General features: G+C 48.6%; 2 protein-coding genes across 3 annotated transcripts in view; both read right to left on the bottom strand.

The window, feature by feature from the left end:
• Nucleotides 1–6,807: 6,807 nt before the first annotated feature.
• LIMK2 (LIM domain kinase 2) overlaps nt 6,808–21,565 on the bottom strand; it is a 345,031-nt gene continuing 330,273 nt past the window's right edge. For both annotated transcript variants that reach the window (XM_086942843.1, XM_086942844.1), the window contains one exon: nt 6,808–8,890. In XM_086942843.1, coding sequence (XP_086798969.1) covers nt 8,677–8,890 — 214 coding nt within the window. In that variant the 3' untranslated portion in view covers nt 6,808–8,676. The remainder of the gene's footprint in view (nt 8,891–21,565) is intronic.
• Nucleotides 9,838–21,565, bottom strand: part of LOC147679076 (uncharacterized) — a 41,210-nt gene continuing 29,482 nt past the window's right edge. Inside the window, exons 2-3 of the mRNA XM_086944660.1 lie at nt 13,914–14,832; nt 9,838–9,872 (exon numbers count right to left, since the gene is read on the bottom strand). Of these exons, the coding sequence (XP_086800786.1) occupies nt 9,838–9,872; nt 13,914–14,832 (954 nt within the window). The remainder of the gene's footprint in view (nt 9,873–13,913; nt 14,833–21,565) is intronic.

Below are 21,565 nucleotides of genomic sequence, written 5' to 3' on the forward strand. Positions count from 1 at the left end.
GGTGCTCCAGCAGGAGATTTTTAACCTAATCCCTCAGATAACTGCATTTATCCTTCCACCGACACCCATTTGCATTTACCCACCCTAGTCTCTTTCTTACATTTCCTCTTAGTGTTAGAGGTTCACAGCTCTCCTTTGTGCCTTTTGGTACCTTCAAATATGCACCGCAGGATAGATTTCTCTTTGCTTAATTTTCTTTTTTGTGTTCCTATTTTGTTTCAATGCAGCCAAACTCCCTCTAACCCCAAAGTGCTATCACTGACCTAAATATGAACTCCTTCTATACTCTATGGCCCACTCTCCGCAACTCTCTATGCCCTTATACTCCAGTTCTCTCCTCTCTGTTCCTTGGTCCCGGTCTCCCCTCTAGGGCATCAGTCTGCACACTGTGATTCATCCTCCAGTCTCACTATGCCCCTAGACTTTGTTCTACACTCCAGTTCTCTCCTCTGTTCCTTAGTCCCCTATGCACTCTGTACTCCGTCCAATCTATGCCCCTAGATTCCTTTCCCCGATGCATTCTGAGCTCCGTCCTCTCTATGCCCCTAGACTCTTTTCTACACTCCATTTCTCTCCTCTGTTCCTTAGTCCCCTATGCACGCTGTGCTTCATCCTCCAGTCGCTATGCCCCTAGATTCCTTTCTACACTCCAGTTCTCTCCTCTGTTCCTTAGTCCCCAATGCACTCTGTACTCCGGTCTCTCTGTGCCCCTAGATTCATTTCCCCTATGCATTCTGTGCTCCGTCCTCCGGCCTCTCTATGCCCCTAGACTCTTTTCTACACTCCATTTCTCTCCTCTGTTCCTTAGTCCCCTATGCACCCTGTGCTTCGTCCTCCAGTCTCTCAATGCCCCTAGACTCCTTTCTACACAATCTATGGCCCTAGACTCCATCCTACACTCCAGTTCTCTCCTCTGTTCCTTAGTCCCCTATGCACTCTGAGCTCCGTCCTTCACGCGCTGCTCTCGCCAATACGAGGGCCTTTTGGAATCGATACGGATTCCAAAACGTGCATGCGGAGAGACAGAAGAGACATTAGATGTGCATGCGGGGATTGGATACTTTACTGGCGGTGTGACACTCTGGGGACTTTTTTTTCACCACCAGTAAAAGCATCCAGTCCCCGCTGTTATGAACATTGCGCATTCCGGGCGCGGGCCGCCTGGGTCGCGCTTGTTAGGTTTCGCCTGTCGAAAGCTGCGCAGCAGCGTTTCGCGCAGGCGAAATCTTATGAGAATAGTATGTGGGCTTTGTCCCGCCTCTGTCTTTCATTGGCTAGCTCCATAAATGGAGGCTAGCCATTGGAAGAGAGGCGTTCCGTCGAATTTTTCTCATCCCGCCCCTTTGTGACGTCATTCCGGCGGTGGGCGGATGTTATTTTTTTTTTTGGGACGCCATGTTTTAATCATTTGCCGCCGGAAGATGTCCAGGTGAGTGCTATTTTACTTTTCGAGCCTTCTTGTGCCCGTTCCCGCCCCCTCCCGCTGTCAGTTTGCCCGTTCCAGCCCCCCTCCCGCTGTCCGTTTGCCGGTTCCCGCCCCCCCCCTCCCGCTGTCCGTGCTTAATGCTTGTTTTGGTGTCCGAGAGCTAAAGACCATAATAACGAGACTCATACCAAGAAAACCATAGCCTTCTTATTTCTGAGAGGGGAGATTGCAATGTGACATTAAGAGGAACAATTTGTCTAGAGATGGAGCATGCGATTTTGGGTTCCTGCCTCACAAAAACAAAGAAGCAATGGTACCATAAATCAGAAATGAAGTAAAAACGCTGTAATGTTTATCAATAAAGTAGTCGTCTTGGTTATGGATCTTACTTCAAATTGATCTCCTTTGAGCGCCACACAGAAGCATTGCCCCGGTCACCCTGCCTGTCGACGCACACGCTGCTCCACTGCCTGTCCCTCGCTAAGGTCTGCCTTCCACACTCGCTCTGGAGCGCCTTCTCTCTCCCTCCTTCCTCGCTCTCACCGCAGCCCTTCATGCCCACGCCTCATTGTTGCAGGCTGGCGCAGCTCGGCTGCCGACTTGTGCAGGCTCGCCCCGACTCAGCCCAGCTTCCAGCGGTGCCCCGGCACTCAGGTGGATGGGGTGGCCTGCCGCACTGCTTTCACTCTCCACTTGTTAAAGTGCCGGTGCTCGTGGCTTCTAAGGCGACCCCCTCCGGCCAGTTGCCCGGCGGACTGCCCTCAGCATGGCTCAGCCCATGGCTTGCTCCTGGGCGGCAACGCAGGACAGGCTGCTGTGTATTCCGCATCACCTTGCTGCAGGTACGTCGTGTGCGTCTGCACATGTTTGTGTGGTCCAGGGCTGCTTTACAGACATTCGCCGGCCCGCTGGTGAAACAGGAGTCTGTAGAACTGTGTGCCCTCTGCTATAATCGAAGCCACGGGAGGACACTGGCAGTGCTGGGTGTTGGTGGTAAGCATGCAGCTAGCTACGAGCGTACAATAACTCATAGTGCAGGCTGACTTGTCTCCAAATGCTTACATAGATTAATGCCACCCACCTTCTGTTTGGCACCCATTTTGTCGATATCAGAAAGAGGACAGTAAAGCTTTTGGGGTATAGACCCTGTTGGTGGGACCTGTCCTGGTAGAGACGTGAAGCATAGCAACGGATTGTGTACTTTTAAGATGTATGGAGAGATGCGAGACAATGAAAGAGCCTCCGAGGGGCAGCGGCAGCCGGCACTGCGCATGCGCACAGCGCAGGATTCGACCGGAGGGGCAAAACAAGCGCAGCGTGGGGGACAGACAATGATCCCCACACACCACATACAGCTCACCCCGCACAGCTCACAACACACTGAAGGATCACGAGATACAGCTCATCACACACAGCTCACCACACACTGCTCACGAGACACACTCACCACACACAGCTCACTATCATACATGCCAACATTTCAGAAGAGCAAAGTGGGTGTGGGTGTGGCTCTGGGTGTGGGTGTGTGGCTCTGGGTGGGTGTGTGTGGGGCTCTGGGTGGCTGTGTGTGTGGCTGTGTGTGTGTGTGTGTGTGGCTGTGTGTGTGTGGCTGGTGGGTGTGGCTGTGTGTGTCTCTGTGTGTGTGTCTCTGTGTGTGTGGCTCTAGATATGTGTGTGTGTGGCTCTGGGTGGGTGTGTCTGTGTGTGGGTGGCTCTGGGTGTGTGTGGTAGTAATTGCTGTCTGCTGAACTCGTCCGTAGGGTACAATAGGTCTCACATTTGCGAGAGATTAAGCTAATGACAATGTAAAGGACAATGCCATTTATTTATCTGTTTTAAAAACCAACACATAAATACAAAATTTGTCATTTACAATGCCAATAGCTCTAACTTTTGCAAAGGCGAAACCATTGCATTGTAAATGCTTGTTTGTGTTAGGAGGGGCAGGACAATAAATTCAACATATGGGGTGAAGAGACTCGGCGTCGGCCCAACATCCTGTGAACCTGGGCTTTCAGTAACTTTCAGCCATTCAGCTTTACCAATACTTGTTCTTTCAAAATTTGTACCCCTGCTCTCCTGCACATTTCTCCTTTACTGTATCCATAATATGATCTATCACTTAAACACAAAGACCAGTGAACTCATTTAAGGTCAATATCTCGAGCACACCACCACTGAACACTATGGCACAAATGGCTTACCACATGTCCCACAGATGTACAGGAATTTCAAAGGCACTACTGACCTGCAGAAGTGAACGGCCTGCCTGTCCTAGCACACTAAAGCATGGCGCCTGCTCTGCAAAGAGGACCCAAGGCCCGTACAAGTGCACAGGAATAATTCTCAGTGCCAGAACACCCGCAATAAAATAAGAGCTGTGCTATGTATGCATGAATGTGGATTTTTTTGAGTGCATGTTTAGGTCTCGGCTAAGCGCGCGGAAGCGGGTTCTCGCCGAGAACCTATTGTCGGCGTGTGTGCTTCCCAGGAGACAATCCTGGCCGCGCGCATTGCCTTGGAGGCGATTTCAAACTGACACGCACTCAAGTACGAGCGCTGTTGCCAGTTTCTTGCAATGCGCGCGTTGCTCCAGTACGAGCGCTGTTGCCAGTTTCTTGCAATGCGCGCCACTCCAATACAACACACTCATGCACAGAAACACACACACACAAGGGCACACACACGCATACACACATATAGAGACACCACCCCCCCACATACACACACGCGCGCACACACACACACACACACACACACACACGTGCACCGAGCCCCCACTGTCACCGTCGCACACATACATACATGAGCATACACACACGAGTGCACCAAGCCCCCCCAGCCCTTTGGGAACTTAACGGGCCAATGTCGCGCAGCCTCCTGCTGGCGGCACCGGGGCTCTCCACCGCTCACAGGAGCCCCGGGCCGCGAGACGCATTGACTCCGCCTGCCTCCTCTTCCGGTCCGGACCAGGCCCCGCCCCCGTCACAAGCGTCCTTGCCTGACTTCTGGTGCTGGCGCGGCGGGATTCCGGTGGTGTAGACTTTTTTTTTTGGAGGAAGTGAGTTTGTGTCAAAATATATTTAATGCTGATCCTGCTGAGCCGGGGAGACATACATCCGGTGTTATTTCATTAACCTCTTCAATGCTAATGACAAGGGTAACTCGTCATGCCCCTCCCATTAATTTCAATGGAAATCTCATTATATGGCACTAATTCCCTTAGCAGCCAAGTGGTTAATGCCACAGAGCACAGGAATTCGTTCTGTTTTTGTAAAGAGAACGGACAGATTCAAACATGCTCTCCGCAAGAGTTATAAAGCGTCCACAGCACGGACTTACACAACTTGAAGGAACAAACAATGAAGCGTATGTACTGGTATCCCCATGTTCATTAGAAAGCGCAGGATCCTTTTTTGCCCCGAATTGTGTAGCTAACAAACAGCTCTCTGATACATGGCGTTATTTTCGTTCTATTGGCAAATATCAATCTGTTAGGCCGGCTTTCTGAGACCATCAGAACTACAAGCCTGCTTCACCTCGCACTTGCCAATGATTGGGCAATTTCCATCCGCCTCCTGTCGAGTCTGTTCTCACGATGAGGGTCCTCCTGAGAGCTGGGGTGAGAGTACGGGCTGGAGAGAGGAGGTGCGTTTCATTGACATGAAAAAGAATTAGAGGGGTTCCTGTAAAGGTGTACGTAGAAACTGACAGATACAATTGAAAATGAGCAATAGGCGCAAAACGCAAATATGCCTGTGCACACAAGAGCTCTGCGCACCCGGCATTTATGAAAAATAACCACAAAAACTGCACATATAAAGGGAAGCCCTCGGCTTATATGCATCCCTTTTTGCACGACTCAACTGTCCATTCCACCTGTGCCTTCCAACATACCAGTTGTGTAGCCAGGCGTCCTTTTTATCGTTACCTCACTTGTAAGCACGCAGCCAAGCCTGTCTCTTTTGGGTCCCTTTTAGGAATAGCAACGGCGGGCACAGGGGGTGAGTGGCAGAAAACGTGAAAAGCCTTGGTGCAAGGTCATCGGTTTAGAGAGAAGAAACGTGACCGCACAGATCCAGCCCCGAGGGGACGCCGAGAGAATGTGTCCCTGTGTATCTAGGGTGCGTTTCCACCAGCTGCCCGGGGCCCAGCGCTGTTTGTTCAGCCTGGCTCTGCCGATAAGCCAGGATTCCAACTTGTGCAAGAGCTTTTGACTGGATTAATTATCCCCGCCTCTGAAAATCCAGTAAAAGTGGCGTTTTGTAAACAGAGCTAGATCTTGCAAATTGCGGGGGCGGGGCAGGGGTGACACGCTTGGGTGACTTTATTGGGCGGGCGTGTCAAGGCTTAAAGGGACTCAGCGAGGGCAAATCTGAGGGCTGACCTAGTAGCGCTCTTTACAGCACAACTATGTAAAACGGAGTCCCGTTGTGAGATGAGACGTGGCTGAGGAGCATCATCAGAGCTGTGTGAATAATAACAGCTGTGAGCCCGTGCCTGAGGTGCATCATCAGAGCTGTGTGAATAATAACTGCGTCAGCCCCGTGCGTGAGGTGCATCATCAGAGCTGTGTGAATAATAACAGCTGTGAGCAACAGAATACTCTTGCACACACTCTCACTGCTCACCAATTCAAAGTTTGCTAAAAAAATTTGTGCAACGCATTGTCATACACAATGCCAATAACTCAAACTTTAATGCTGCGAGACCTATTGCATTGTAAATGCTTGTTTTTTTTAGGCTGTGTTCTTGAAGTAGAGATGGACTGTTACTATGTTGTAAAGTGTTCTTTAAAGTGGTGTGTCATCAGCTTTTGGTATTTGGAGCGGAGTGGGGCAGTTCTGTTGGCTACAGGAATGTTGTGGCAGGTATTAGGTGCATAAATATTTTGTACTTCTTAGGCTCCAGTCTGATGGTGTCCTATTAGCCAGAGAGGTGGGGATGTGGAAGAGCGGGGAAGAGATGGAAAAGTGAGGGTGGCTGCCATGACGACGTAGATGTATTCGGTTGAAGGTGATGCGAGTCGACTAAGGCAACCAATGGAGATTCATAAGGCTGGGGTTGATGCAGTCATATTTCCTCATTCCCTTGTTGAGGCTTACTGCGGCATTTAGAATGCCATTAAGGTAGTCTAGTGTGGGAGCCCTGAAGCGGGCATTGCCACAATCCAGATGGGAATGTATCGTTTAACCAGATGTGATCCTCCATCAGTGCTAACAAGCCACAACCTGCTCAACACACACAAGTACTTACTTTGTTAGCAACCCTTCTGTCATACAAGCACCCTACTATAAGCTTGTTTACCCACAGAGCTTCCATTCATGTACAGGGAGGCAAGTTCAAGGCACCCTACAAACTCAGCAAGGTCAGACAGAGGCTTAATCTACCTTCAGAGTTTATTGATCGGTTATCAACATGATGTACAAAACAGAACTATGCCACCAAAATCTGTGTGAACTGATCTCAACACGCAGATGCACTCGTTCATTTCCTTGGAGAGGATCAAGGGAAATGTGCTAAAGAGAATGTCCTCTTTACCTTGATCAATAATCTACTTTAGTTCAACAAGCAGATCTATGGTTGATAGGTCAGAAAGCAGACTGGCCTGCAGGGAAATTGTGACATTTGTAAACAGATCTGTGCTGCAGAAAGGCTGACAGCGCGTGTTCAACTTACAACGGACTCTGCCCCATTGGCATTACTAAGGCACTGGCCAGCTAGGCAAAGAGTTTTCCCTAACAGGCAAGTCCACTGCAGCTAGGGGTCACAAAAGAACTACAGGGGTGAAGTTACCACTCCCTTCCACAACACCACAAAAGTACACATTCTTTTAGAGGTATCATAGGTACAAAATGTCACACGAACTCAAGTCTTTAAAAAAATCTGAAATTCATAATCTTACAAATATAAACAGCAGAAAATCACACTTTTCGCAATACTCTAAAAAGCAAACAAGTGCAGCTTTGTCACACGAAATTCTAGTCATTTTTGTCATTCCAACCCACCTTTTGAGAGACCCTTAGGTGTCATGGTGGATGCTGAGAATGGGTAGAAGGGTCCATGGCAATGCATGGTGGATTTGGCTAAATACCTCTAGTTGACCCATGGGCGAAAACAGCTCAATGAGATAGCAGCATTTTCTTGCAGTTTGGAGGCATCGATGTCCACCCTAGCCTCTGTACATTTTACAAGCTTTGAGGGAAATGCTTTTGGTTTCCATTTTGCTCAGTCGATAGACGCCACTCTACTTAGCAGGATATCTAACTGCTTTGGAAGACACCTAGCTGAAAGGGAAGACTTGCATTGGCTGTTCAGACAGACAGTGGGGCTTAGAGTAGCAAATGTGCGCCCACAGAGATATCTTTTCTTAAATTTAAGTTTAGGGCTTTCTGCACAAGTCCTTACACACCTCATAGAAGACAATATTATGAAAACATAATTATAAAAAAGTAATATGAGCAGAGAGAGAAGTTGGAAAGAGGACTAGCTGAGGAAGGGCAAAAAACAGGCAAAGAGTGGTCAATCTTAAGAGTATAGTCTAGAAATGGGGAAGTGAAGACAGCTAGAAGGAAAGGACAAAAAGTGGAAATGAATTTAGTAATGAGTGGCAAGGGAGAAAGATAAGCAGTTCCCACTAAGGGATCTGAGCTAACTACGTAGAATAAGATGAGGTCTTCATATTAAATCAGAGGTGTGTAGTGCTTTAGTTTGCCAGCTACTCGAGGTTGGTTTACATTGGGCTGGAACCTGCTGGTCTGCTGCACCCCTCTCCATGCAGCAGAGTATTGGCTAGGAGATGTCATCCCTGTGCCTCTCAAAGGAGTTTTGACTAGGGGACACCACTTATGTTGGCCAGAGGCCGAAATTTCAGTCTCTCAAAGTCATGGCAGGGCTAGGGCAGACGCCATTTTAGTCTAGTAGTGTTAGCCAGGAGGTGTTGTCGGTGTCTTTCTCAGTGTACTGTTGGCCAAGAGATGTTATCTGTCTCCATCTATGAAGAACTGGCCAGGAGAGGCCATCAGTCTCTTTCAATGAGCACTGCCCAGGAGGACAGCAGTTCCGCTGGTGTCAGCCAGAAGGTGCCATCTAAGTCTTTGAATGGTGTTTTAACACGCAGGTCACCATTTTAGCCCCGCTCAATGTAGTGTCGTCTCGGTGATGTCATCTCTTATTGCTCAATGAAGTGTCAGCAGCGGGTTTCCATTTCAGTCTCTCCCAGGGGAGTGTTTGCTGGAGTGCATTAGTATTTACAGGGACTCTCCAGGACTTGTAATGCCTGCAGGCTTGGCTGCAGGGCCCAGTGATGCTTCAGCAGTCTTCGCCAACTTGTCGCGGAGAAGGCTATACTTATTGTTCACATTTTGGTCCAGTTCCTCCAGTTCTGCAGGAAGAGGGATTGACAGCTCTCCCACATACAAGGAAAGTGCTTCAAAATAATCCTCCAGCTTGGAAGAAGGGGGTCTGTGAAGAAAAAGAGTGACACACATTAACAGAAATGAATGAAAGAAGATGCACACAAAAACTGAACTGAAGGGAAAAGTGGCATGCATTATTATGACCGATTAGAAGGAGCACAAATTAAAAGGACTAAAGGAGTGGTATAATTAAATGAAAGGAAGATGAAAATAGTAAACTGGAGGGATGTTACACATTATTAGGGCAAAGGGGCAACAGTGACATTAAAAATAATGATCATGTTGTGCTCAGTGTAAGTGTAAGTTTTGGTTTTATATTTAATAGCTCTTGATTACCTTAGAAAGTCATGCACCGCAAATGAAAGTGTGGGAGGGTAGAGCTAGATCAGAAAGCACCATCCAGAGTAACTCTTCTGATCACATCACCTCAGTGGGAAACTCAAATGACCACACATCACTGAAAAATGCAGATTGTGTGTCTTCAAGCATGAAAAACTGTATACATTACTGCTGAAAAGCAAATGCTTTGGGCCCAGATGCATGCACTGAAACAAGCTTTTAGCTACGTGTTACAACTCGTCAAGATGCCCTTTGAAGTCTTTCATAGCCTGTTGAAGATTTCGAGTAATAGAGCAATGAGGACCCTAGAGAGGAGGCTAATTCCAAAGACTGAGCTCTAGAATACTCTCACACTCAAGGCGCACAATGCCACCAGTCAACACAAGATTCAAGACAATCTAGGACTGATTTAGCCATCCAGATGGACTCCCAAATCCTTAAGGTTCCAAGAAGTTTTCCTAACGAAAGAGAACAATTTAACCCTCAGCAGAGACTCTCCCTCACGAATGTCAGCGTACTGATACCCAGTCACACTCGGTAACACTCCGGACAATGAAAAACTATTGTATGTGAGGACAAGTGGAATATGAAACTAGTCACTTACCTGTAAGAATAACGTAAGGCTTGAATATATTCTGACTCGCAGGCTGTGCATTATTCTGCCATCAACTGTTTAGGTCTGGAAATTTCTTATGAATAAAATGAAATTATTACTTACTGTGTAAGCATCTGCTCATGGCGTGTTGGGCTGTAGAATCACATGCTGTGCCTACACCTGCCATCCAAAGTTGGGCTTGAACATGTGCAACTATTTTGTCTTCTAATAAGTCTTTATGAGTCACGAGGTGAGGTGACTCTCCATATTGTAGGTAATGAGCATGGGCATCAGCTCCATAGTTAAACAGTTTTTTTTCTGTCCGGAAGTCGACAATGTAGATGGAGCATACACTTACAAAAAAAAATGACTGGGCAAAATAAAGAATTATGGTAAAAGTATCTGCAATGAACCACAGGTAGTAGAGGAGGAGGAGGGTGGGCACATATGAATCTACAGCGCTAAATGGCACAAACAGATGCTTAGAGGGAAAGTAACATTTTAAGTTTGTGGCATGTGTAGCTGTGCATATGCTGTAAAGCGGTCCTCCCGAAACGCAGTGGCTTAGCCTAAGGATGTTGCAGTGCCTAACCAACTCTAGCTTGCTAGCTAGCTAGGACATCCACCCAGTAATGTTTAGTAAAAAGTGTGAGGAGTGAACTAATGCAAATGCTACTTACCAGTATGCATCTGTTCTTGGCATGTAGGGCTGCTGACATTCATATCTGTGCATAGATCGCCGCCTAGTGTTGGGTCCGGATGATTGCACATTGTTGTCCTGGAAGAGTCTTCGAAGTATCACGAGATAGGTGGCTCCTCCCCTGGACTACAGTGCGCATGGGCATCGCCTCCATCCCCAGATTGTTTTTAGCCATTGGCAGAGACGGAGTGAAATATGTGAGTGATGCCCTATGCTAAGAGTATGAAAATATGTGTAAAGAAATACTGCAGCTGCTACAGGCGCCGGGGAGGAGGGCGGGCGATATGAATGTCAGCAGCCCTACATGCCAAGAACAGATGCATACTGGTAAGTAGCATTTGCAGTTCGAGGCATGTGGGCTGCTGAATTCATATCTGTGCATAGAATATATAGCAGTCCCTCCATTAGCGGCGGCCGCCCGTGCCAGCTGCAGCAGTTTGAAAAAGCGTTTTGAGAACAGCCTGACCAACAGCTGCCTGCTATTTAGAGTGCACATCTACACAGTAATGTGTGGTAGACCATGTGGCTGCTCTACAAATATCTTCTAAGGGAATGTTACCTAGGAAAGCCATAGAGCCCCCATCTTTCTGGTGGAGTGGGCTCTCGGTGGAATTGTGAGAGTGCGTTTAGCTTTAGTGTAACAGATCTGAATGCATTTCACTATCCACCTAGCGATCCCAGCTTTGGAGATAGCATTTCCCTTGTGGTGTGAGGCAAAAGCAACAAAGAGTTGCTTGGTCTTACGAAAATCTTTAGTCCTGTCAACGTAGTACATTAAGGCTCTTTTAACATCAAGGGTGTGGAGCATCCGCTCCGCCAGTGACTCTGGGTTTTGAAAAAACACTGGTAACTCAATTGTCTGATTCATGTGGAATTGAGATACAACCTTGGGTAAGAATTTAGGGTTAGTGCGGAGCACCACCCTGTTAGCGTGTACTTGGAAGAAAGGTTGCTGGATGGTGAGCGCCTGCAACTCGCTAACCCTCCGTAGCGATGTAATTGCTACTAAGAAAGCAACCTTCCAAGTCAGAAACTGAAGCTCACAAGAGTGCAGTGGCTCAAAGGGAGGACCCATCAGCCTTGTAAGGACCACATTGAGGTTCCATTCGGGAGCTGGTGGTGTCCGCGGTGGAATGACTCTCTTGAGTCCTTCCAGAAAAGCCTTGATAGCAGGGACCTTAAAAAGGGATAGGTGTTGCCTATTCTGAAGGTATGCTGCCATCGCAGACAAATGAATGCGGATGGAAGAGTACGCCAAATTGCATTGGTACAGGTGGAACAGGTAGCAAATAATGTTCTGAATGGAAGCGTCCAGTGGGTCAATATCGTGGTTTACACAGTACATGACAAAACGCTTCCACTTGGCCGCGTAACAAGCTCGAGTAGTGGGCTTCCTTGCCTCCCGAATGATGTCCATACAATCGGGGGGAAGATTGAGGTAGCCAAACTCTAGGACTTCAGGAGCCAGATCGCCAGGTTGAGCTGTTGCGGATCTGGGTGCTGAATGGCGCCATGGCTCTGCGTCAGAAGGCTGGGGGTGAGATGAAGCCTTTGATGCGGTACCACGGAGAGTTCCAGAAACGTGGTGTACCATGGTTGGCGAGCCCACGTTGGAGCAACCAGGATGAGAGTCATCGAGTGCTGCCTGAGTTTGCGTGCCACCAGCGGTATCAGAGGTGCTGGGGGAAAAGCATACGCAAATCTGCCTGACCAGTTCATCCACATCGCATTGCCCTGCGATTGCGGGTGTGGGAACCTGGCGGCGAAGCTTTGGCATTTTGCGTTCTCCTTTGTGGCGAACAGGTCTATCTCTGGATGACCCCACCTTTGGAAGTACGGTTGGAGTACTGATGGATGTATCTCCCACTCGTGCATTTGGTGGCTGTGCCTGCTGAGCAGGTCCGCCATCTGGTTGTCTTTGCCCGGGAGATGCTCCGCCATGAGGAAGATGTTCCTCTGAATGGCCCACTTCCACATGCTCTGAGCCAGATGAGACAGCTGCGGAGAGTGTGTTCCTCCCTGCTTCTGAATGTAGTACATGGCCGTCATGTTGTCCGTCCGGATCAACACGACCTTGTTGCACAGATGTACTTTGAATGCCTTTAAAGCCATGAAGATTGCCATCAGTTCCAGAACGTTGATGTGCATCTTCCTCTGCTGTAGTGTCCATAGTCCCTGCACCGTGTAATGGAGTACATGCGCTCCCCATCCCTGGAGAGAAGCGTCCGTTGTCAGGATGATCTGTGGCACAGGCTCCTGGAACGGTCGGCCCTTGCAAAGGTTTTGTGGATTCCACCAATGCAGAGAGTTGCACGCCCGACCGCTCACCAACACTAGGTCTGTCAGTTGCCCATGAGCCTGAGTCCACTGACGTGCCAAGCACTCCTGAAGCTGACGCATATGTAGTCTCGCGTGCGGGACGCTGGAGATGCAGGAGGCCATCATGCCTATCAACTGCATGAACACCTTCGCTGGAAGCGAGTGCTGAGGTCTGAATCGTTGGATCAGCATTTGGATGCTGGCGATTCTCACTGAGTTTGGCTGCGCAGTGGCTGCCAGTGTGTTTATCGTCGCGCCCAGATACTGCCGTACATGGGCAGGCTGGAGATGGGATTTTGGATAGTTCAGCGAGAATCCCAGATCGTGCAGGAGATGAATAGTGCGTGACACGTGGTCTGCGCACTGCTGTTCTGTTCTTGCCTGAATGAGCCAGTCGTCCAGATAAGGATAGACGTGGACGTTTTGGCGTCGCAGATGCGCCGCCACAGTCGCCAGGCACTTCGTAAAGACCCTTGGCGCTGTGGTGACCCCGAACGGCAGAACCCTGAACTGGTAGTGCTGGTCTTGGATTGTGAATCTGAGATACTTCCTGTGGGAAGGATGCAGGGGGATATGAAAGTATGCATCCTTTAGGTCCAGTGTAGCCAGGAAGTCCCCCTGTTGAAACAGAGGGAGTACCTGCTGTAACGTGAGCATATGGAAGTGCTCCGAGAGAATATACCAGTTGAGGGGCCTGAGGTCCAGGATGGGCCTGAGGGATCCGTCCTTTTTGGGGATTAAAAAATACAGGGAGTAAACCCCTGTTCCCCTTTCTTGCAGTGGAACGAGCTCTATTGCCCCTTTTTGCAGCATGACTGTGACCTCCTGCTGCAACAAGTGCAAGTGCTCGCCGGACATAGGGCGGCTTCTTGGAGGTATGTTTGGTGGAGTGGAAGTAAGTTCCAGACAGTAACCGTACTGGATAAGAGATCTCACCCACCTGTCCGTGGTGATGGATTTCCACGCGGGCAGGAACTGCTGGAGTCTCCCCCCGACCGGTGTTGTGTGGTCGGGGGGCAGTGACGAGACGTCACTGCTTGTTGGCGGTGGTGGACCTGGAGCTATTGTTTCCACGTCCCCTGCCCTTGACGTTGTTGCCTCTGTAGCCACCTCTACCCTTGTTGGTGTATGAGGTCTGGGTATTGCCCTTATAGTACTGTGTGGATTGCGATGCTTGACCCCTTGAAGTGCCTCTGGTATTGGAGCGGCGAAAGGAACCACCCCGAAACTGCTGAGATTGGAGGGCCCCCATAGACTTAGCAGTGTCTGTGTCTTTTTTCATTTTTTCCAGTGTCGCATCCACCTCGGGGCCAAACAGGTGGTCAGGATTAACTGTTTGGTTGAGTATGGTCGTTTGTATATCTGGTTTAAAGCCTGATATTCGAAGCCATGCATGTCTTCTCAGCAACACACTAGTGTTGATTGCCCTGGAGGCAGTGTCAGCCACATCTAGCGCACATTTGATGGAAGCGTTAGTGATTAGCTTGCCCTCCTGAATTAACATCTCCCCAGCCTCCTTGTACTGGTCAGGTAAGTGCTGCAACAGTGTTTCTAGGGTGTCATAGTGAGCCCTATCGTAGTGTGCAAGTAGGGCCTGCGTGTTTGAAATACGCCAGATGTTAGCTGCCTGCGCAGCAATCCTTTTTCCCGAGGCCTCGAATATTTTCGACTCTTTGTCTGGGGGAGGAGCGTCACCAGTTGTCTGTGAATTCGCCCTCTTCCGAGCGTTGGATACAACCAAAGAGTCCAGTGGCAAGTGTCCCTTGATGTATGTTGGATCCGAGGGCGCTGCCTTATACTTTTTATCAATTCGAGGATTGATGACACGCGCCCGAGTGGGCTCCTTGAAGACCTCCGGCGCGTGCTTTAGCACACCTTTGAGCATTGGCAATGTCTTGACTGACTTCTCGGCCACTGAGAAAGTGTCAAACAAAAAGTCCACATCCACAGGATCTGAGTGGAGCTCGACATCATGGTTAGCTGCGGCCCTCTCAATCAAGGCCTTGAAGGCTGCAGAGTCCTCCGTCGGTGAGGTCTTTGCCGCAAAGAGCTGCGGTTCCTGACCCGATTGCGGGTCGTCTGGGTCGGCTCCGGCCGACCAAGGTTCATGTTCCTCCTCCGGATCCGAGTACGCCGGATAGTTGTACTCGACCTCCTCTTCATCGTCACCTTCCCCCGCGTTTGAACGCGTTGGAGAATGTTCCACATGTTTTGGAGACGAAGGCTCCATAGGGGCCGAAGCGCCCGTCGAGTCCTTCTTGTTCTTAAGAGGAATCCGAAAATGTTCTAGCACCGGCTCCGTGGTGATTTTCCGCTTGAGGAGGGACAATTTCCCAGTATTGGCGACGATGATGACCTCTCGGCGCTCTTCCTCCGCGAGTGGCTGGAGCCGAAGCTTCGACACCACCAATGAGGCTTTGGACGTCGACATCTCCTTCGAGGGCACGTCCGCCCCCTGCTTCGGAGCGAAGGCTTTCGGCGTCGACTTTGGCGGCAGGGTGTAGCGAATAGGCGTTTGCACCTTTGCCGGCTTCGATGCGGTCTTCGGCTTCACGCCCTCCGGTTCGGGAACCACAGCGTCCTTCCGAATCCGTTGCAGGGACTCAGCGACCTTCTTCGTCAAGGTTGAAGAGGGCTTGACCGTCTCGAGCGATTTCCCCGAGTCGGGAGTCGAGTCTGCCGGGGGCAGCGTCTTCGGAGCCGACACCTTGCCATCCTTGGCCCCGACGGCCGGAGCCGGCGCAGCCGGAGCTTTGGAATCGCCTTGACGCTTCTTTGGAGCCTTTTTCGGGTCGTCGACCTCGACCATCTTCGGCGCCGACGCAGCCGCGTCGGCCGCCTTTGCCTTCGGCGTCGACCCCGAGGCCTTGGGGTCGGCCATCTTGGCGTGGCTCTTCAAGTCGGCCATCTTGACTTTCTTAGGTGTTGACGCCTCTAGAGCCTTCTGTCCCACCAGTGGAGCTTTCACTTTCGGTTTCGAAACCGATGGTGTGGATCCCGATGGCTTCACTTTCGTTTTCTTCAACGGGAGTGGCGCATCAGAAATGTCCGTGGCCGGGCCGAGAGGCGGGGCAGTTGGACTATTAGCAAGGTCTTGGGTAAGGCCCGAAGGCGATCCCTCGACCTGGGCCGTATGTTGGGGATTGACCCCTGAGTCAGTTTGGGGGTGCTCTTCCTCCGAGCTATCCCCCACGGTGGCAATGGCCCCATCGTCGTCCCCTACCTCGTCGCCGGCTTCATCAAACTCCTCATCTCCCGCGTCGTAGTCATCTCCCTCCGACGCAGGGCTAGAGTCCGAAACCTGAAAGACATTTTCGTCTTCTTCAAATTCTTCAAAGATGTTGTCCGGCGGGGGCGCAGGGGGTGCCGACAACTGGGCCTGGAGTCGAGCGGCCCGACGATGCTTTAGGGTCTTCTTGCACCGGAACTTTGAGCAGGCCATACACCTGGCCTCGTCATGGTCCGGTGATAAACACTTGTTGCACACAGGGTGCACGTCGAGGTGTGAATACTTGGAGGTGCACACCGGGCACCTCTTGAACGGAGTCCGTTCCATGTTCAGGAACTTGGAGCGTCGAGTAGGCCCGTCCGCGCCAACAGCATGCGGAGGGGCAGGAAGCGTTCGGAGCTGAGAAGGAAGACAAACCCGAACGAAAACAATACCGACGCCCAGCCTAAAGACCTTTTGGTCTCAAGTAGAAACGTAAACGACTATCGGTCCCGACAGAGGGAACCGAAAACACATCCGAACCCAATGGCGGAAAAAAACAATCTGGGGATGGAGGCGATGCCCATGCGCACTGTAGTCCAGGGGGGGAGCCACCTATCTCGTGATACTTCGAAGACTCTTCCAGGACAACAATGTGCAATCATCCGGACCCAACACTAGGCGGCGATCTATGTACAGATATGAATTCAGCAGCCCACATGCCTCGAACATAGCTGCTTTACAAATGTCAGCTGGTGGTATATTCCCTAAGAAAGCCATAGAAGCTCTTTTGTTGTGAGTGGAATGGGGTCAGGTAAGGACCTTTTAGAATTAGCATAACAAGTTTGAATACACTTGACAAGCAATCCCTGGTTTGCAAATGGGATGGCACCTGTGTAGCTTGGAGAGCTGTTGTGTCTTATGAAAAGGTTTTGTCTATTAATGCCCTTCTGACATCTAGGGTATGGAAGGCGTGTTCCTCTACAGTCTCTGGATATGGAGAAAAAAAAACCATGGCAATTCAATCGTTTGAGATAAAAACCATCTTGGGGAGAAGTTTGGGGTTGGTTCTAGGGACCATCTTCTCTGAATCAACCTGGAAGAAAGGATCCTCTAAAATGAGAGCTTGTACCTCATTGCCTCACCTAAGACATGTAATGGCTACAAGGAAGGCTACCTTCATTGAAAGAAACTGAAGTAGACAAAAGTAAAAGGGGTTCAAAAGGAGGTGCCTGGAGCCTTATTGTATTGTACTGTAATTGCATTTATATAGCGCTTACTACCCCTGAGGAGACATCCAAGTGCTTTTTTCGGTGAGTAGCGTGTTATTATGGGGCCAATAAAGGATTAGTGGTGAATTAGTATAGTGAAATATGAAAATAATTTTAGTGGTGGATATGTTAGTCAGTTATTTGGATTGAGAAGGATGGTGGAGTGATAGAAGCGGGAAAAAGGTTTGTATTTATATAACACTTGCTACCCCTGATGGCGTGTTGGAGTACTTTTCCAGCGAGTAGCACGCTACTACTGAACCCTTAAACTATTAGTGGTGAATTAATATAGTGTAATATAATATAAAAGTAATTTGAGTGGTGGAGCTGCTGTATACACATGTTAACCCGACAACGGAGAAAAACAATTTAGCTATGAAGCAGATGCCCAAGCGTATTACCTAAAATAGGTGGATTCACCACACCATGCAACTCGAAAAGACTTCTTCGATCAAAAAGAAGTTACACACGGCCGAGTCCAACTCTAGATGTCAGGAGTATGCACAGCACGAGTATCCAGAGCTTTACATGCAACAAATATAATGTTTTCTTTTGGGTGTCGACTATAGACAGAGTGAATATGACCGGCAATGATGCTGCCTGTAAGAACACCATCTTCAGATTGTGGTTTTCCCCTGCAAATGTGATGGTGCAAGTGCTAGCTCCCTTTCTAACCTCTATAATGCACCATTATAAATCTAGTATAATTTAAAGATGCAGAAGTTTTGTTACAAATAACAAAATGTTTTTCCATACCATGAAGCTATTCTAGATTCACATGCGGTCGCTTATACAGCAATACACACCCTTGAAGAAAAGAGTGGGAAGGGTGAGAAGGAGCATACAAATGGTTTAATTCAACCTGCCCTACTCCAGTTGAAACGGAACATCCAATAGGGTATTGTTTTGTGAATGTACATATGGATGGCTAAGTTGCAGCTGCAAACTTCACTTAGACACATTTCCAAATTAAATAAGTAGCTTCCCTTCGGTAACACTCTTTATAGTGGATACTCTACCTAACCACAGCTTCTTCATCTAGCAAATCTCCCCAGGTGCCAGACTAGATCTTTAAACATCATTCCCTGCCTGTAGACATGGCGAACTGGAACCAAATATTGGCACCACACTTGTGTGATGATTTCAGTTGTACTGTATTTTTTTCACACCCTCCGGTGCAGAGCAAGGAGTTTGTACTAGCAGTCGGTAAAAACTAACGTAGACCCTTAGCATTCCACAATAGTCCATTGCACAGAACGGGCCGGCTGGTGGGCAGTGAGGAATCTGCAGTCAAGAGTATTCACCAGGCAGCAGAGGCAGCCTTAGGCGTGGTGAAGCCCCAAGGCCCTCAGGTGGATTTTATTTTGGCTATGGCACAAAATAGGTTATTGCAGTGGACAATGCATAATATTAACATTAGTTTCTGGACCGCTTTTCCTTATTTTGCACCAGTGACCAATATTTGCTCTTTAATTTGATTGGTCAAAAAAAAAAAACTTTTGACAGGCCCAAACGCCCATTTTGAATATGAATACCTCACTTTTGTAATAAATAGTTTGGAAAATTTACTTTTAATAAATCATCTTTGCTCTGCTGGAAGTTCCAGAAACCAAATCAGAATTTTGCTCCATCCCTTCTGCCAGCCAGGAATTAACAATGCAATGAACTTCAATGAGGTGTGAATTTGCTGCTAGGACAAATGACAAAGGCCTTGGGTGCGGGGAGGTGTTGAGCCCTTGACAGGATGGTGTGCCCAAGGACTCGAACTTCAAAGAGGCCTACCTGTTACAAGCAAATGTAGCTAACACCCATGCCTGCACAGTTCTACTATCCTCCCGGCCAGACCGACCACCATCACAGGGGGCCGCTTGTTGACACTCAAGAAGGATTTCACACTATGATGTCAAGAAGGATTTCACACTATGATGTCAAGATCTACTTGAACGGTCTACTGAGGTTTTTCATAGAACAGTCAGGTGCACGTCAAAAAAGAGGGAAACAGAATGCCAAAACAATTTGTGTGTATCCACTATATAGTTGCTTAAGGCTTAGCTTTGTCCTACCTAACTTCTATCTCGGAGGTTGTTGTGGGTACAGGGACTCCCTTAAACTGGATTTTGGTGTTGTATGAGGAAGGACAGTGAGTTTACCACACACACTCCCCATGCACAACCCCAGTCCTCAGAGCCAAAGTTTAGTGTGGCAGAAGACTTCAGCTATCTTGAAAATACTGAAAGTAGGTAGACTTAGCCCCAGGAATCTGACATAAATGTGGCATCTCCAGGCACCCACTTTAGAGCACTACTGGACTTATAGAAGATCAGAAGAGTACTAAACCTGCGAAGAGACTGGAAGACTGGACCTGCCCTCCCTCTTGTACCCAGGACAAAGAAGTGGCTTCAAAGGGTAGTAAGGTTGACCTCCTCTTCAAGCTACTGGGAGACAACAAGCTACAAGAAGCCTTTTCTTGAGCTGCCCAGCTGATCAGTGGCAACAGGATCTGCTCAGGAGTCTACTGCCACCCTGTGAATCTCAAAACGATTCCCCTGAGGTCCTGGGGGACTTTAGAAGTGTACTCCTTGGGTGGTTTGAGACTTAAAGGACTATAGTACGAAGGTAAAATGGTTTGACCAGGACAAATCTGGTTAGTTTATCTGATACGTGCTTGGCGTCAAATGATGCCTAGGTCCTGTTCTACTGCAACTATCAACTATCATAGGACCTTTCGGCATCTTGCTGCTATTTCTACTTAAAACGTTAAAAATTTGTATCTCCGGCTACCCTTATTTGATTTTTCTCATTTTGTTAATTACATTTTAGTCTATTTTTTCATTAGTTTGGGGATTTTTATTGTTTTGCATTTCGACTTTGTTACTGTTTTAGTACTACATAAATACTTTATAGATTGCCTCGAATATTTAGGGTTTCTGCTCTGCGCCATACCTACCAGTGGTTTGAGCTCAGGATTAATTAGTGACGTTAGAGGTGCACCATGGCAAGGATGGCGATCATTATTTCAGGTAGGTTTTTACCGCCCTCAACTAATAATGGAATTTCTTACACCTCAGAATCATACTCACCTGGATCGAGAAGAAAGCCCAAAGCCTGAATGTCCCCGACATGTAGCTGTAGAGGGAAAGCATTGAACTCCATTGTATCCAGAATCACCGTCAGTGAATGTCAGCTTCTGACCGAGAATAATGTAGAACTTCGGCTTGTTGATGGTGAACCCCAGTGATGTCAGGAGGTGTGCGGTTGTTCACGACTAACCACGGCAAGCTTGCATTCAGTAGCCAGTTGTTCGGGTACAGAAATACAGTAATTTCCTGCCTCCAACGATGGATGGCACCCGCCGTCATCACTTTTGTTAACACTTGAGAGGCACCAGTGAGGCCGAAGGGGAACACTATGAACTGAAAATACCCCTTATCCACCATGAACTGCAGGTAACGTCTGTGGGACTGCAGGACCGGTGAATGAAAATAAGAGTCCTGCAAGTCCAAGGACCTCCTTCCATTGCCAGAGTCCAAGGCGGAGAGGATCTGGGCCAACATGAGCATTTTCAATCTGTCCTTCTGTAGGAAGGCATTGAGAGGGTGGCGGTGCAAGATAAGCCGGAGGTCCCCTCTTTTTCACAACAGAGAAATAGCAGGCGTAACAACCCCAGCTCTCTCCAAGTCCTGTACAATCTCTAATGGCACCGCTGGAAAGCAGCAGGAGAATGGGCAAGCGCTCCTCTGAAATCCGTTCCAGAATGGGAGGGATATTGGGAGGAAAGGAAAGAAAAGGGAGGGCAAAGTCAGCCTGAATAATCCGGCAAACCCCACCTGTTTGACGTGATGCATCGCTAACCTTCTCAAGTAGTCCCTAAATTTCCAAATCTGGTGTGGAAATTGTTCAGTAGGGACCAACAGCTCCAAGAAACATGCTGTAGCTCTACTAACATTAAAATGTTCCAAAGAGAAGTCTGCCTTAAAGAGGCAGGACCCATCAAAGAGCATGTAAATTAGCAAAATCGCCATACACCCAGTGAAACTCATTCAAGCGTTCATAAGAAGCTTAGCAGTGGAACCATGTGGTATCTAAACTTGCCAACATAACATAATTGAAAGCATCTTGTCCACCATGTATCATCTGGGCTAAAAATGCCCTCAGGTCTTCCGAGACGGTCTGCGAAATCTCTCTGGACATGACCCAAAGGCAGAGTGCAAGGAGAGACAGCAAGACAAACGAGCTGAAGAAAACATCCATCTGACAGAGGCATCAATCAAATTAGATTTCCTATCCAG

This window comes from Lissotriton vulgaris, chromosome 11 (genome assembly GCF_964263255.1).
Source record: "Lissotriton vulgaris chromosome 11, aLisVul1.2, whole genome shotgun sequence".
Lineage (NCBI taxonomy): Eukaryota > Metazoa > Chordata > Amphibia > Caudata > Salamandridae > Lissotriton > Lissotriton vulgaris.